Source organism: Castanea sativa, chromosome 11 (assembly GCF_040712315.1).
Source record: "Castanea sativa cultivar Marrone di Chiusa Pesio chromosome 11, ASM4071231v1".
Classification (NCBI taxonomy): Eukaryota; Viridiplantae; Streptophyta; class Magnoliopsida; order Fagales; family Fagaceae; genus Castanea; species Castanea sativa.
In genome coordinates this window covers 59034558-59050509 of record NC_134023.1, presented here as the reverse complement: position 1 = coordinate 59050509, position 15952 = coordinate 59034558, and the positions used below count along the sequence as shown (strand labels likewise).

General features: G+C 31.4%; 1 protein-coding gene across 1 annotated transcript; it reads left to right on the top strand.

Moving 5' to 3' along the window:
• Positions 1-7939: 7939 nt before the first annotated feature.
• On the top strand, positions 7940-11551 carry LOC142615592 (protein neprosin-like). Its single transcript, XM_075788333.1, has 7 exons — positions 7940-8189; positions 8406-8492; positions 8607-8849; positions 10075-10239; positions 10350-10403; positions 10544-10690; positions 11050-11551. Exons 1-7 carry the CDS (start codon positions 8001-8003, stop codon positions 11410-11412), a joined length of 1248 nt encoding a protein of 415 aa, XP_075644448.1. The 5' UTR covers positions 7940-8000; the 3' UTR covers positions 11413-11551.
• Positions 11552-15952: the final 4401 nt, after the last annotated feature.

Sequence of the window (15952 nt, the reverse complement as noted above, 5' to 3'; positions counted from 1 at the left end):
TGCTAGTGCTTTCAATCGCTGGCCAACAAGTGTGACAATAACCTCAGGTGAGCTACACCGGCAGTTTGAAAAATGCCGGTAAAGGTCCCGATAGTTTCGAGCAAGCTACCTTGGTGATTTGAAAGTGACACACTATATGTTTTTTTTTTTTTCTTTTTCTTTTTCTTTTTTGAATACATGCTTTAGTAGCTGTTTAAAAGCGCTGCTATTGACCATAATCCTAAAACATTTGTTAGAGAAATCATTGACTCATTGGTTACTGGATGATGGTATATCTTTTACCTTTAAAAAGTTTAGATCAAATAGAGGAATTCTGTTATAGATAATATAGATTATTCTTCCAAAATATCAAAATATTAAAACAAATAATAACTCTCTCATTCATTTAAATTTCAATATTTTTTGTACTTTAAAATTACACACAAAAAATGAATTTCAAAAAATGAATTTATTTGATTGAGTGGCAAATAATCTGCGTACGCATAAAAAATTTAATATGCTTGATCAGAATAGAAGAAAATTTGATGAATTTTGTCTAAAGTCTTGTGGGGAACTCAATTCCCCACAATTAGTGTGCACGTGCATTGTGGGAGTTGCGGTTTCAGATCCTTCATTAATGGGTACACTGACCAGGTTGACTTCCATAGGTGCCTTGTGGGGGTAATGATTCTCCATCATTGATGTGCCCGTGTTTAATGGGATGAGATATTCCCATATCAGTTAGTGCTGTGTGGGACTCGAACTCCCCACAATTGTGGGAGTTGCGGTTTCAGAGCCAACATTGAGTGCTATTTTGCAAAATAATGCAGTGAAGAGATGTAATTCTAAAGATTCAAAATTTTACAGAACATGAACATCTCAATATTACTAGATTTTATTTTGAAGTTAAATTTTATTTTCTAACTCTAACAAAATTAAGAGTTTCATATCATTTAAAAACAGAAAGAAAAGGGACCTAGATGAGCAATTTGCTTTTTAGTGAATCCCCCATTTTCAAATGCAACGGGTCTAACTTATTATTGTTGCAAGTGAACTCTATTGAATCAGGTAAAGTTGAAGTTTCTGTAGATAAAGACTCGGGGCAACATCGAGATGGACAGGTCTTTGGGTGGAGGATTCCAAAATAGACTCTGGCATGGAGTAGAGGCACCTTAGGAAGCGTTATCGATCCAGTTTGATTTCTATTTAACACATTTGGTCGTCTTTTCTAAGGATTTTTTCTACAACTTTATGTGCTACCATTTATTAATTCTCTTCTATGATTAAAATTATGCATGCATCAAGCTTGAAAGAGTTTAATCTATTGAAAATGTATATGTACTATGCAGTGGGCAAAATTTGTCCCTGCATCATACACTCCCATAATCAATTCAAACTTACCACGACCACAAAAAAAGAAAAGAAAAAAGATGTACATGAGCAATTTGCTATCCAGTCATGAGTCGCCCATTTTCAAATGCATTGGGACCAATTTATTCTTGTTGGAACTTGGAAGCTATTGCAACTTGCAAGTGAAGTCTGTCGATTCAGACATGGTACAACATCGAGATGGACAGGTCTTCCTGGTCTTGTCATTCTTCTTTGCTTAGCCATCGTAAGTTACAAATTACAGCGACTTAGACTTGGAATGGAACAAATGGCTAAGAAGTCAGGATTGTTTAGCTTGCTTCCACTGGTCATCAATCAAACACGAGTGCGGAATTTTGGTATAGAAAACATAGCACTATTAAAAACAAGGACTAAAACACGAGGGTGGATTAAGTTCCACTGAACTCTTTGTTTGTTGTAAGTTCGAGTTAGCTTGATTGCTAAAAATTCTTATAATCGAATAAAAAAAATATCTAGGGTTCGAATCTCCGTCAATACTAAAAATTAATGAGTGTTTTAGCTTGATGATAAGAGTAATTTTCAAGAAGTGGTTATAAGTTGAAATCCCCTATTTATCAAAAACAAAACAAATTTGTTTGTTTGTTTTCTTTTAAAATATATTTCAATGAGAGGGAGGGTTAAACCCCAGCTAGACACATCAAGAGATACGGTGTAAACTCTTAATTAGTTAATACTTAATATTACATAATTTTATAATTTTTATAATTAAATGATTTTTTAGAAGCTTTTTTCTTTTTATTTTTATAATATTATGCTTACGAAATATATTGGTTTAAAAAATAATAAATATCTCATTTAAAAATGTTTAAACTTCAATTTGTTATTTTAATATTATACACAAGATTGTGTCATGGATGGTGGTACATAACATCTTTTTAATAAGTAATTTGGTATGTTTATTAAGAATAAAATACCCTATAATCCAATTATTGGATTTTCAAAATTAATCTAAAAAAATTATTAAATAATATAATATTAACAAAGACTTAACATTAAAAAGTAATCAAAAATATGGATTTCATTGATTTAAACTGAGGTTTGTTACTTCATAATAAGAGAAGTAAACTCAGCCGGATGCCACTCAAAAAAGTTCTTAATAATATGAGGTTTTTCTTTAAATTTTTTAATAATATAAATTTCAATTTTTATTATCTTTTAAAATTATTTCCATTATACAACAACATCCCCTTTGAGTTTTTTTCGATTTATAGATTATATTTGTCTTTTTCAAGTTCAATTTGTTCTTAAGTTTTATTTTTATTTTTATTTTTTTTATAAGAATCTACTCTAGCTTAAGTATTTAAATGATATATTTATATTAATTAAGTTAATATATTAATGATTTCATAAAGAGTTTTTTGTTTATAAGTATATATTATATGCTTAAAGTTATTTGAGATGATTTTTTAAATATAGTATCTATACTACTATTTAAGGAGCTTACACCCCTATATTTAAGTAGAGAAAAAACAAAATGACAATCCTGTAAAAATATAACTCTAACTTACACTAAAATATTGCCTAAAAAATAGAACCACTCTGCTGTTAGATTCAAAATATATATATATATATATATATATATAAATAAAAATTATGACTATCATCTTTACTCAAAAAAAAAATGACACTATAAAAAATAAATAATAAAAAATAATAAAAAGTCTCATCACACGCACGAATAGTTAGTTAATAATTAACTTATGCTTTGCTACTATTTACTAGTATAACTTTTTTTTATTATTGACTTCAAAACTCAAAATTATTATTATTATTATTATTATTATTATTATTATTATTATTAATGCGTGTTCTAATTAGCTTAGTTGGTAAAATCTCATGCCATTGAATAAGATTCAGATAATGAACTCTATCTATACCAAAAACTGATTAATGTCTTAACACAATGATAAGAGCAATCATCATGGAATGAACCCCATAAATTAGAAATAATAACATCTCAAATAAAAAAGAAAAATATTTACTTACTATTATTATTTTTTTGATAATGGTAATAATTAACAACTGAAGTACAATTATTTGTGAGATTGCTACAAGACTTTTCTCCCCTGGCTGGTTGGCTGGACCACTGGAGTATTCCAAAATAGACTTTTGCCTTGTTGGAAGCTAGCTGGTGGAAGATCTGTACTGATTCCTTGTTAAGTCATTATAATGACTTAACAAGGAGTCAGTACAGATCTTCTGCCATGAATTACTGTGATGGAATAGGTATTTGGTTCCGGTTTGGTTTTCTATGTAACACCTTTGGTCATCTTCTATCTAAGGATTTTTCTTACAACTTTCTGTCCTAGGGTTTATTAATTCTCCTCCGTGGTTAAAATTATGCATTAAACGTTAAAAGTTTAATCTGTAAACTTTTTAATAAAAAGAAATGCCACATCATTTACAAGATGTCAATTTATTATTCTGTTAGTAACCTAAGCAATACTACTAGTGGAAATTAACCAAAAAACTTATACGGCTCATTTTGAAAACTTATATAGCTCATTTTGAATCCCAATACGTGACTAACCAATAATGCACGAATCCCAGTACGTGACTAATACACCAACTTGAAGAAGATGTTACTTGCAAAGTTCTTCAGTTCATCTACAATGAAGATCAGGAAGCTTCTTGGTCACAAAACCCTTGGCATAAAAACGCAATAGTTTCTACAGAGAATATGATGAACTAGAGCAAATTCTATCTTCGGTCATAATGTGCATATGTTATCACTTTACATCACCTTGCATCCCTATGACGGCTCTTAAAATAATCCTTATATATGTCTAGGGTTGTGAGAAAAGAAACCCTGCACAAATAGTCAAGGATATGCGTGTAATCAGATCTGAAAAACCTGATTTCGTAATTCTCAATAGTTACAGCTTGTATCAAGAATCTATCGAGCTTCAACACTAAATGTCGATAGAAAGGAACAACACTTTCTTCACTTTTTTCAACACTAAATTTCTTAATGAACAACACTTTCTTCACTTGTTTCTTGGTCAGATTTACATGGCTTCAATACTTAACTTGAACACTTGTTTTTCGAAGTACTAAACTCATCCTAAATTTATCCAATTACAAGCAAGGGCGGAGGGAGGAGGGGAGGGGGCAGGTGCCCCCCTTGAACTTCCAAATTTTTTTACTAATAATGACTGTATATTGCATTGAAATGTACTATTTGCCCTCTACACAAAAGACAAAAAAAAAATTTCTATTTATTGGGAACAACCTACTGCTACATGGTTCATAACTCAACAGCCTTAATTAAAGGGGGTGTTTGGCACCACAATTTTAACAACAGTTTTTAAGTTTTAAACAATATTACATATATTTTTATACACTTTTTCACCTATACATATTTCCAAAAAATACATACAACGTTACTAGAATAACAATACCAAACAGGTCCTAAAACTTTGAGACTACTATAACTCTAATATAAAACTATGGGTCCCACCTAATAATGATTAAAAAAAAAAACCTACTGCTAATACTATACGCCTATACGAAATAGGAATCACAACAGCCTAATACTAATAGAACTTTGAAAAAAAAGTGTATATATAATACAGTATAAAGTGCGCCTCCCATAATAATAATAATTAAAAAAAACTTCTGGATGTTTTTAAAATTAAATAAGGAGAGGAGAATAATTAGTTTTTTCATAGTTTGTAATTTTTTTTAATATGGTAAAGGTAAATTTGGTAATTCATTTGGTCAAACATTTCTATGCTCTATTCTCCCTCCAAATCTTTCTAATTTGGGGGAATTAAAAATGAGGGGTTAGAAGTAATTAGAACTCCTCCAAATCCCTCCCCCTCCTCCCTTAAAAAAAAAAAATCCAAATAAGATAATTTAACTTACTCTCTCTCCCTCTACTTTACTCTCCTCTATTCCCTCTCCATTCAAATAAGCTATTAGAGTTTCTGTTGAGTTTTTAAAAGCATTCAAGTCATTGAGTCACGTTTAAATATTCACAGGTATATTGCATACTCTTAATATTCACGTTTAAATTTTTTTTTTTAGATTAGTTTTTTACTTTCAATCTTGTCTTTTAATCTTGCCCCCCTTGACCTAAATTTCTGGCTCCGCCACTGGATGAAACCCTAAATGTTTAAGTAGAGTTTGGGCTGAAATAGAATTCTGTAGAAATTTCATGTCTGTGATTTTCAATCGGTCGGATTTAATTTTCGATTGGTCGGAATTCACTGAATTTGAAATCTTCTTTCTTCAGCTTGAATGTTCTTGTATTTTAACTTGTAGTACCTTGAGTTTTTTCTAATAAACTCTATAAACTCTTAAGATCTATACGTAGACAAGTTTGTGCTCACGGTTTGCCAATTGTTTTAAACATTTAGAACCTAACAGAATCTCTTGGTATTTCCGATGAACCCATCCATAGTTCAAATCCTCTCGCCCTTACTATGGAATTATTAAATTATATTTAATTGTTGTACAAGGTATAGTTTAAATATAAATTGTAATCCATCTAGATATAAGTTCATTTGGAACTTTATAATTTACATATGCTAATGTAACTTCATCATCACAAACAACTATTGGTATTTTATATATATATATATATATATAATCATTAATATATTAATATAAAATATTAAGTTAAATATGTCATTTGAATACATAAGAGTAAATTGAGACTTAAATAGAATATAACTAATAAATTCAATCATAGCTGCCAAGAGTGTTTAGTTCAACTTGTTGACATCCTATTGTGTTTCTAACTGAGTCATGTTAAGGGTTCAAAACCCCCCCCCCCCCCCCCCTCGCTGATTATTGAATTGTCAAAAAACAAATCAAACATAAAAATAATGTTGTTTTATTATGAAATTTGTTTTAAAGAGAATAAAAATTGAAAAATCATGTACGTCTATAGGTGTTCTTACACTATATAAAACTTATACATTATTTTTTGTGTGTTTATATATATAACTCATAGCATTTAGTTTTATTTTATTTTTTTTTTTTAAGTGGATCTATCTAAGTAAGAAAGATTTTTTGTTTGTTGAAGTCAAGATGGCATATCTAAGGGGAGGGAGGATAAACTTATAAATGTAGTACTATTACAAAACTTTCTTATCAATTAGATGTTATGTACTACTCAAATCATAAACTCATTTTTGTGTATAATAAAAAAGATTGAAATTTAACCATTTTATAAATCAGATAATTATCATTTTTTAAATTCTTGATATTTTGTAAGCATAAATAGTGTAAAGAGATAATGTAATATTAAGAAAGAGTTAGTGATCGGAAGAAGTTTTGAAACTTAATTGATACCTCTTGATGTTTCCCCTCCCCCGTAACTATCAATTATCAACTTGATCCATGCTCACAGCCAAGCATTCCCGATTTCTTAGTCATCCTAAGTTCTAACATTGATTCAAGCCATTTCTAGTCTTCGTCGTTGTAACGGCATGGCAAGAAAATAAAAATTATGGGACCACAAAGACTTGTCCTACTCGATATTGTCCCAAGTCTTTGGCTGCAGAAACTCCAACTTTTTTTCAGATTCAATAGACTTCATGCATAATTTTAATAACAGAGGAGAATTAATAAGGCAAAACTACACTATTAGTTCATGAAGTTTATCCTATGTGCGTAATTAGTTCCTCAAGTTTCAAGTGAGTACGATTGGTCTCTCAAATTTTCAAAATGAGCCATATTAACTTCCATTATTGGTATTACTTATGTAGCTAACAGAATAATGACTTAGCATTTTTTAAGTGATGTGGCATTTATTTTTATTAAAAAATTACGTATTAAACTTTCAAAGGTTTATGCATAATTTTAATCACAGGGGAGAATTAATATGGTGAAACTATACCTATTAGTCCCTGAAGTTTATCTTGTATGCGCAATTGATCCCTCAAATTTCAAGTGAGCACAATTAATCCCTCAATTTTTTAAAATGAGCCATATAAGTCCTTTGGTTAACTTCCGTTATTGGTATTGCTTACATTGCTAATAGAATAATAATTTGGTATTTTTTAAATGATGTGGCATTTCTTTGTATTAAAAAATTACAGATTAAACTTTTAAAGTTTGATGCATAATTTTACCACAGAGGAGAATTAATAAACCCTAGGACAGAAAGTTGTAGGAAAATATCTTAGATAGAAGACGACCAAAGGTGTTACATAGAAAACCAAATCGAAACCAAATTCCTATTCCATCACAGTAAATCACGGCAGAAGATCTGTACTGACTCCTTGTTAAGTCATTAGATTAGAGGAATTTAATAGACACTCATCACTTCCACCAGCTAGCTTTCAACAAGGCAGCTTTCAACAAGGCAAAAGTCTATTTTGGAAACCTCCAGTGGTCCAGCAAAATGACAAAGAAACAAAAGAATTGCAGTAGTCAATAGGAAATTAAATAGGAAGTTTGTACTTCTAAGGTGAAAAAATTAAAGTTAAACAGCTAAGTCAAAGTCCCATTTAGACATGGCCAAAAATAGGGTGATCCTTTCTATAGAAGTTTGTATGTATATATATGTTTAAGTATTGCAAAGGGGACTACCAAAGCTAGCTATTACATCTCTGTACACCACAAATCCGCCACTTGATTCGAATATTAGCTAGTCACTCATGGCTCTGCCTTGTGGAAGTGGGAGGAGGTGGACGAGGGCAGTAAAGATGACATTCTGCTTGTTCTTTCTCATACCAATGTCATCATTTGGAAATAGAAACACTAACACCATATTCGATAAGAAACAAAAACTGGAGGTTCAGCAGCAATTGAAGCGCCTTAACAAGCCTGCTCTTAAATCCATCGAGGTTATTAATCACTTCATATAACATGTTTGTGTTCTATATTAATCACTTCATATAACAATATCGTATTTTCAGCTTTAGTCTTAGAAGAGTCATTCACTTTTGTGGGTTGTGGTTTCTTCATAAGTCCCATGTACAATACCAGTGTAATTTTATTACAACACTGTGAATTTAGACTAATATCTATGCATGTGTGATGAGAAAATGTATCTGATACAGAGCCCAGATGGAGATATAATTGACTGCGTAGATATCAACAAGCAACCAGCTTTTGATCATCCTTTGTTAAAAAATCACACAATACAGGTAACTTGTTTAATTAAGTAAATTTAATTTGGTATCACGAATAACTTGATACTTATTGTATGTATGGTATGGACTGGGTTTGCATTGGTATCTATACGATACCGAATGCAATAGATGAGACCAAGTTCTTACCCAGAAGGGTTTTCATTCAATGAGAGCAACGACGTCTCTTCAAACTCCGAGCCCAAATTTACTCAGCCATGGCACTTGAATGGAAGGTGCCCAGAAGGAACCATTCCCATAAGAAGAACTAAAGAAGAAGATTTATTAAGGGCAGGCTCTGCAGCAAATTATGGCAGGAAAAAACACCATTCCATCCCTAGTGCTCAATATAGTGCCGGTCAAGTTATCCATGAGGTACTATTTAATTTTTAGGACAAGAATTTGCTGCAAACATGTTTGTAGGAGTTGCTACAAACAGTATTAGGTGTCAACTTATGAAGCCAACATGTTTCTTGACACATGACCAGTCAAATTTCCCAAATTTCCTTAACCATAAGTAGCTTTAACCATTAGGCCTCAACTCCCCCCCCCCCCCCCCTCTCTCTCTCTCTCTCTCTCTTAACCAACCCAACCATCTCTCTATTTGCCGGTCCCTCTCTCTCACTCCACCACCGACCACCATCTTTTGGCAGCGAGAGCCTTTCTTACTCATTCCCCTTACTATGTCTATCATGATCTTAGCCTCTGAGCAAAGTAAAATATCCCAACTCTCCAAGCAAAGAAAAACATATATTAATTAATTGATCTCATGGTTTTAATTTGCCCAACTCTCCGAGCAAAGCAAAATATTCCTCTCACACATCCACTTGAACCAACTCTCCACCTACAGCTTCACGCTCTCACTGCCAATATAAATTCAACTCAAAACACAACATTCTGAAGAATATAGTCTTTCTTGGTTGGCTTTGCTTTGATTTAAAGTTCTAAATCTTTTGTGGGTTTGAAAATATAAAAATTTTGGCAGTAATTTTTTATGTGGTCCACTAAGTAATCGGATCTAAGTCTTCTTCTTTTTTTTCCTGAATAATCGGATCTGAGCCTTGTGCATACTTATTGAGTCACAGCTGTAATAAATCTACTCATCTACCTCACTTCCTCACCAGATTGAAAATATTTCTTCTTCTTTTTTCCCTTTTTATTTTATTTTTTATGTTGAAAACATTTTTTTTTTCACTTTTTAAAGAGTAAAACTAAATGAGAGAGAAAGAAGTGTTTTGGCTCAGTTGAGCTTAGCTGATCGAGGTGGCACTAAACAGTGGTGGTGTGAGAGACAGGGGACCGGTAAAGAAATTATTGGATGGGTTTTGTTTTACTTGGGTTTAAGCTAAGTGTTATTTGTGGTTAAGGGAATTTGGGGACTTTGGCTGGTCATGTGACAAGCACATGACCCAGGACACATATGAGCTTCATAAGTTGACACTTAATACTGTTTATAACAACTCCTACAAACATGTTTGCAGCAAATCCTTGTCCAAATTTTTAACCAATATTCTTAATAGGTTTGAGCTCAATGGTATCTACTATAATGAAGGACTCAAATCGACATTAACAACCTTTATTTTTATGGTTGAGTTTCTAGTATGCAGTGCTTACTGAGCAAGGAGATAAGTACTATGGAATGATGGCAGAGATAAACGTGTGGAATCCCCATACCCAGGAAACAAAAGAGTTCAGCTTGTCTCAATTTTGGATGACAGCTGGTAGAAATGGTCAAGATCTTAATACCATTGAAGCCGGCATGATGGTATATATAATTTCATCATCATCTTTTCTTTTAGGCGCTTGCTAAACAATTAATTACTAATAATTTTCCTTTTTTATTTTTTTACAAAATTATTTTATGTGGAAAAACAGGTCTACGAATTTCTATATGGAGATAACAACACTAGACTCTTCACGTATTGGACTGTACGTGTTTTAATATTTGACTTCCCTGCCAGCACTAGCCATGTTTATATATACTATTTTTTTTAAGAAAGATGTTTAAATATACTATTTCATTTTTGAAAAGCGTCTTTTTTTATAAATATTTTTTTTCATCGCTGCAGGATGATTCATATCAAAACACAGGTTGCTACAATCTGGCGTGCTCTGGCTTTGTTCAAGTCGACAACCAGATTGCGACGGGTGCAACCGTCACCCCTTATTCCAACTATGATGGTACCCAAAGTTCAGTCAAATTCTATGTTTGGAAGGTAGTACAATATTTCAATTTAATTACTTTATCAAGTACTTTTACTTATTGGATACACATAGTAACAAATGTTACAGATATGTTTGAATTTCTTACGTTTTAGTTGTAACAGTGTATATTTGAAACTCTTATTTCTTAGTTTATGTATTTTTATATACAACTTTTTAAATTTAAAGTTTTAATTTTTTTTTCTATGCACAATTTATTTTTACCTAACTTATTTTTTAAGACGGTGAATTTAAGTGTCCATGTTGTTCTACACAAAAAGATTCATTTTTTTTCTCTTTCATTAATCTTTATACCTTCATTTATCATTCAAAATATTACAGACTGATTTGCATGACATGTACAATGAGGTAGGACATTAATGGAAAGGGAGACTGGTGGATGAAAATTGCAGATAGAGACTTCGGATATTGGCCATCTTCCATATTCTCAATCCTGTCTGATAGCGCTTCATCTGTTCAATGGGGAGGAGAGGTGATAAACTTAATGCAAGATGGGCAGCACACCACAACACAAATGGGCAGTGGCCATTTCCCTGAAGAAGGGCTTGGCAAGGCTGGTTTCTTCAAAAATCTCAATGTTATTGATGGTTCAAAAACTCTCACGGGTCCTCGGAACAATCAAACAATCATTACGAATCCCAATTGCTATAATCTCGTAAATTATGGAGACTCATTTTATTTTGGTGGTCCTGGTAGAAACCCCAATTGTCCATGATCATTTAGATTATTGTTTCAAAATAACGAGAAAGAGGGAAACATATGAAGAGGGGAATCATTTCTTGTTTTCTTCATGTCACTCCAAATGTACCTAAAAGCCATATGTCATATGAAACTCTCTGATTCAATAATATAAAAATGGTTATTCTATGGAGTAGTAAAATTTTAAAAAATTATCTAATTTAATATGGTGGAATTTAAGATTGTATGGTATAGTATATATACTCGTGCTTTTCTCCACTCCAAACAAAGAGTTCCCATCCTCTTCTCCATTCATTTTGTAGGGACACAATTTTCAGACCAAGCTCAAAATGTAAGGGATCTTGGTCCAGTGAACCCAGTACAATAAATTTGTAGAGAGTGAGTCAAAGAGCTAGGTTTTAGTGCTTGAATAACAATTAATATGGTTTTGAATGATGAGCCAACAAGAATTGAACCTGGTTTGTATGAGAAAGTTGGTTCTTGGCACAGTCCGAGGAGCTCTGTTCTAGCATATATTGGATGACAATGGTTACAGGAGTTGTTGAGATTGCTATAATGCTTTCTCTTCTCCTTTTTTCCTCCCCCATTCTCTGGGATCTCTACCCTTATTTATATTACATCTCTCCCTTCATCCTTACCCTATACGTGGACCACATGTGAACAGTTGATGGTTGTCCCATCAGCCCCCTCTAAAAGTCTTCTGGGGTGGCTGTAAGGCTGCCATAATACTGTTCAGAGATCACTTCCTCATTAATGCGGTGATAGAAGTTTTCCTTAGATATTTTTGAGTCCTTATCTCTCTTGTACGTTCATGATGCTCGTTGCTATCATTAGAACTTCCTGGAAGGTCATCCTTGATCATTAGGATCTATGCCAGATTTGCGTTTGGCTTGAGTCCGAGGAGATAGTACTCTTCGGACTCGGACCAACCATGCTTCTCGGCCAAATCCCAAAATCCATGACCCCACACATTCTATCTTCCTTGGTGTGCTTTGAGATTGTGACTCTTCCATTATATGTGGTGTATTAGTGTTTGGGAATGTGATTATGTAAAGGCCCACCAACTTCAAAAACATGGTATCAGAGCTAATCGATTCGTGGTGAGAATAACATTTTCCAACTAGATGGAGTCATTTTAATTTTCATGGGTTACCAAATATATATATATATATATATATATATATATATATATATATATATATATTTTTTAATATAATTTGGGTTATTTGAAAGTGTTTCTCAAATACCAAAATGTGGTAGATAGTGGTAAGTGGTAACATGACCAAAAGAATGTTAAAGGGCATGTGAATGTCCCAAGAAGTTTGGGATGAATCTACTCATGTAGTCTATTTGTCCAATTTTTGTCTCACATAAGGATTGTACAAGGAAGAACCCCACATAGCAAGCTTGGATTTAGAAGCATTGCATATGTGTATGTACCAGATCAAGAAGGTTCAAGCTTGATAATTATAGTAAGAAGTATGTGTTTATTGGTATGGTCCAAGCTCTAAGGGTTATAAGTTGTGAAATTCAAGCACCAAAAATCAGTTGGGATGTGGAATTTGATGAAGAATGCATATGGAATTGGAGCACTCAAAAAGAAGAAAAATATCATTTGTTTCCCTTTATTTAACGAAGATGAGCAGATGAATGAAGTTCTAGACAAGCTTCCACTCCACCTTCAACACTAGCACCCCCTATTTATGAAAGTTCATCTTCAAAATCATCACTATAAGGATTCTAGTGAAAGATTAAGGAAATTGAGATTTTTCAAGGATATCTACGATTGTTCATCTCTCTCTCTCTCTCTCTCTCTCTCTCTCTCTCTCTCTCTCTCTCTCTCTCTCTCTCTCTCTCTCTCTCTCTCTCTCTCTCATTAGTTGTGCAAGATTTGAAATGGAAAAATGCTAAAAATATTTTATAAAAGGTTACTGAACGTTTATTTGAACCTTCACTTTAGTCTTTCTTTTCAAAATTCATTGCTACAACAAGTTATGTTGGAATTTTCATGTGTGACTACTGTTGTTAGTTGAGTAGTGAAATCCTAGATTGGATGCTAAAGAGAAGGAGTGCTTAATATAGTATAATTGGACCAAAACTCATTGGCTTAAAATTTTTGACTAAGTGGTATCCTTATATGTTATATTGACCCCTTAATTAGAGTCTCCTTTGTTGAAAATTAAACGATTATACAATGAAAGAACAAAGTAATATGGAAAACAAATAGAAAGTTGAGAAAAATCTTGTAGCAATCTCACAAATAATTATATTTCAGTTGTTAATTATTACCATTATCAAAAAAATAATAATAGTAAGTAAATATTTTTATTTTTTTTGAGATGGTAATATTTCTAATTTATGGGGTTCATTCTATGATGATTGCTTTTATCATTATGTTAAGACACTAATCAGTTTTTTCTCAAAAAAGAAGAAGAAAAAAAGACACTAATCTGTTTTTGGTATAGATAGAGTTCATATTCCGAATCTTATTCGATGACATGAGATTTACGAACTAAGCTAATTGAAACACACATTAATAATAATAATAATAATAATAATAATAATTTTGAGTTTTGAGTTTTGAAGTCAATAATAAAAATAAAAAAGTTATACTACTAAATAGTAGCAATGGCATAACGAGGATTTTAGATAGGAAACAAAGTTAAAAATATATATATATATGGAAAGTTAATTATTAACTAATACTATAATTAAAAAAAATCATCTCAAATAACTTTAAGCATATACTATATACTTACAAACAAAAAACTCTTTATAAAATCATTAATATATTAACTTAATTGATATTAATGTATCATTTAAATACTTAAGATTAGATTCTCAACAAAAAAAAAAAAAAAAAAAAAAAAAAAAACTTAAGAGTAAATTGAAATTAAAAAAGACAAATATAATCTATAGATCGAAAAACAACTCAAAAGGGATGTTGTTGTATAATGGAAAGAATTTTAAAAGAAATTAAAAATTGAAATTTATATTATTAAGAATTTTAAAGACAAACCTCATATTATTAAGAAATTTTTTGAGTGGGATCCGGCTGAGTTTACTTCTCTTATTATGAAGTAACAAACCTCATATTTTTTAAGGAAGCAAACCTCCGTTTAAATCAATGAAATCCAAAATTTTGATTACTTTTTAATGTTAAGTCTTTGTTAACATTATTTTATTTAATAATATTTTTAGATGAATTTTGAAAATCCAATAATTGGATTATAGAGTATTTTATTCTTAATTAACATACCAAATTACTTATCAATAAGATGTTATGTACTACCATCCATAACACAATCTTGTATATAGTATTAAAATATATATTAAAATAAAAAATTTAAATTTAAACATAATTATTATTTTTTAAACCAATATATTTTGTAAGCATAATACTATATAAAAGAAAAAATCATCTAAAAAAAAGCATTCAATAAAAAAATTATAAAATTATGTAATATTTAGTATTAACTAATTAAGAGTTTATACCATATCTCTTGATGTGTCTAACTAGGGTTTAACCCTCCTTCCCATTGAAATATTTTTAAAAAGATAACAAACAAACAAATTTGTTTTGTTTTTGATAAATAGGGGATTTCAACCTATAACCACTTAATTTTTGGTGTTGACGGGAATTTGAACTCTAAATTTTTTATTCGATTATAAATTTTTTTAACAATTGAGCTAACTCGAACTCATAGCTAACAAAGAATTTAGTGGAACTTAATACATCCTCGTGTTTTAGTCCTTGTTATTAATGGTGCTATGTTTTCTATACCGAAATTCCGGACTCGTGTTTGATTGATCACTAGTGAGAGTAAGCCAAGCAATCCTGACTTTTTAGCCATTTGGCCCATTATTCCAAGTCTAAGTCGTTGTAACTTGTAACTTACGATGGCTAAGCAAAGAAGAATGACGAGATCAGGAAGACCTGTCTATCTCGACGTTGCACCATGTCTGAATCGACAATAATAAATTGGTCCCAATGCATTTGAAAATGTACATCTTTTTTTTTTTTTTTTTTTTTTTTTTTTTTTTGTGATTGTGGCAATAAGTTTCAATTGATTATGGGAATGTATGATGCAGGGACAAATTTTGCCCAATGCATGTACATTCGCAATAGATTAAACACTTTCAAGCTTGATGCATGCATAATTTTAGTCATAGAAGAGAATTAATAAATAGTAGCACATAAAGTTGTAGAGAAAATCCTTAGAGAAGACGACCAAAGGTGTTACATAGAAATCAAACTGGATAACGCTTCCTAAGGCGCCTTTAATCTATGCCTAGAAACATTTTAGGATGGGTAAATGATAATCTAATGTGCGCTCTGTTTGTTTCAATAATGATGTTTTCTAGAAAATGAGTCATTTTCTAAAAAGCATTTTCTATAAAACTATCTCATTTTCCAATATTTGGTAGCAACTTTAAATAAGTTGAAAAATAACCTCTTAACTTCCCTTATTTAGCTTGCTGTGAGATAGAGTTGTTTTCCAAAAAAATTTAATGGAAAACAATCTCTAAAAATAAGCCATACTTTTTATATTGAC

Coding starts and splice junctions, on each gene's coding strand:
- LOC142615592 (XM_075788333.1), top strand. CDS start 8,001: ATGGCTCTGCCTTGTGGAAGTGGGAGGAGGTGGACGAGGGCAGTAAAG. Junction 8,190..8,405: donor CTGCTCTTAAATCCATCGAG/GTTATTAATCAC, acceptor TATCTGATACAG/AGCCCAGATGGAGATATAAT. Junction 8,493..8,606: donor TAAAAAATCACACAATACAG/GTAACTTGTTTA, acceptor CGAATGCAATAG/ATGAGACCAAGTTCTTACCC.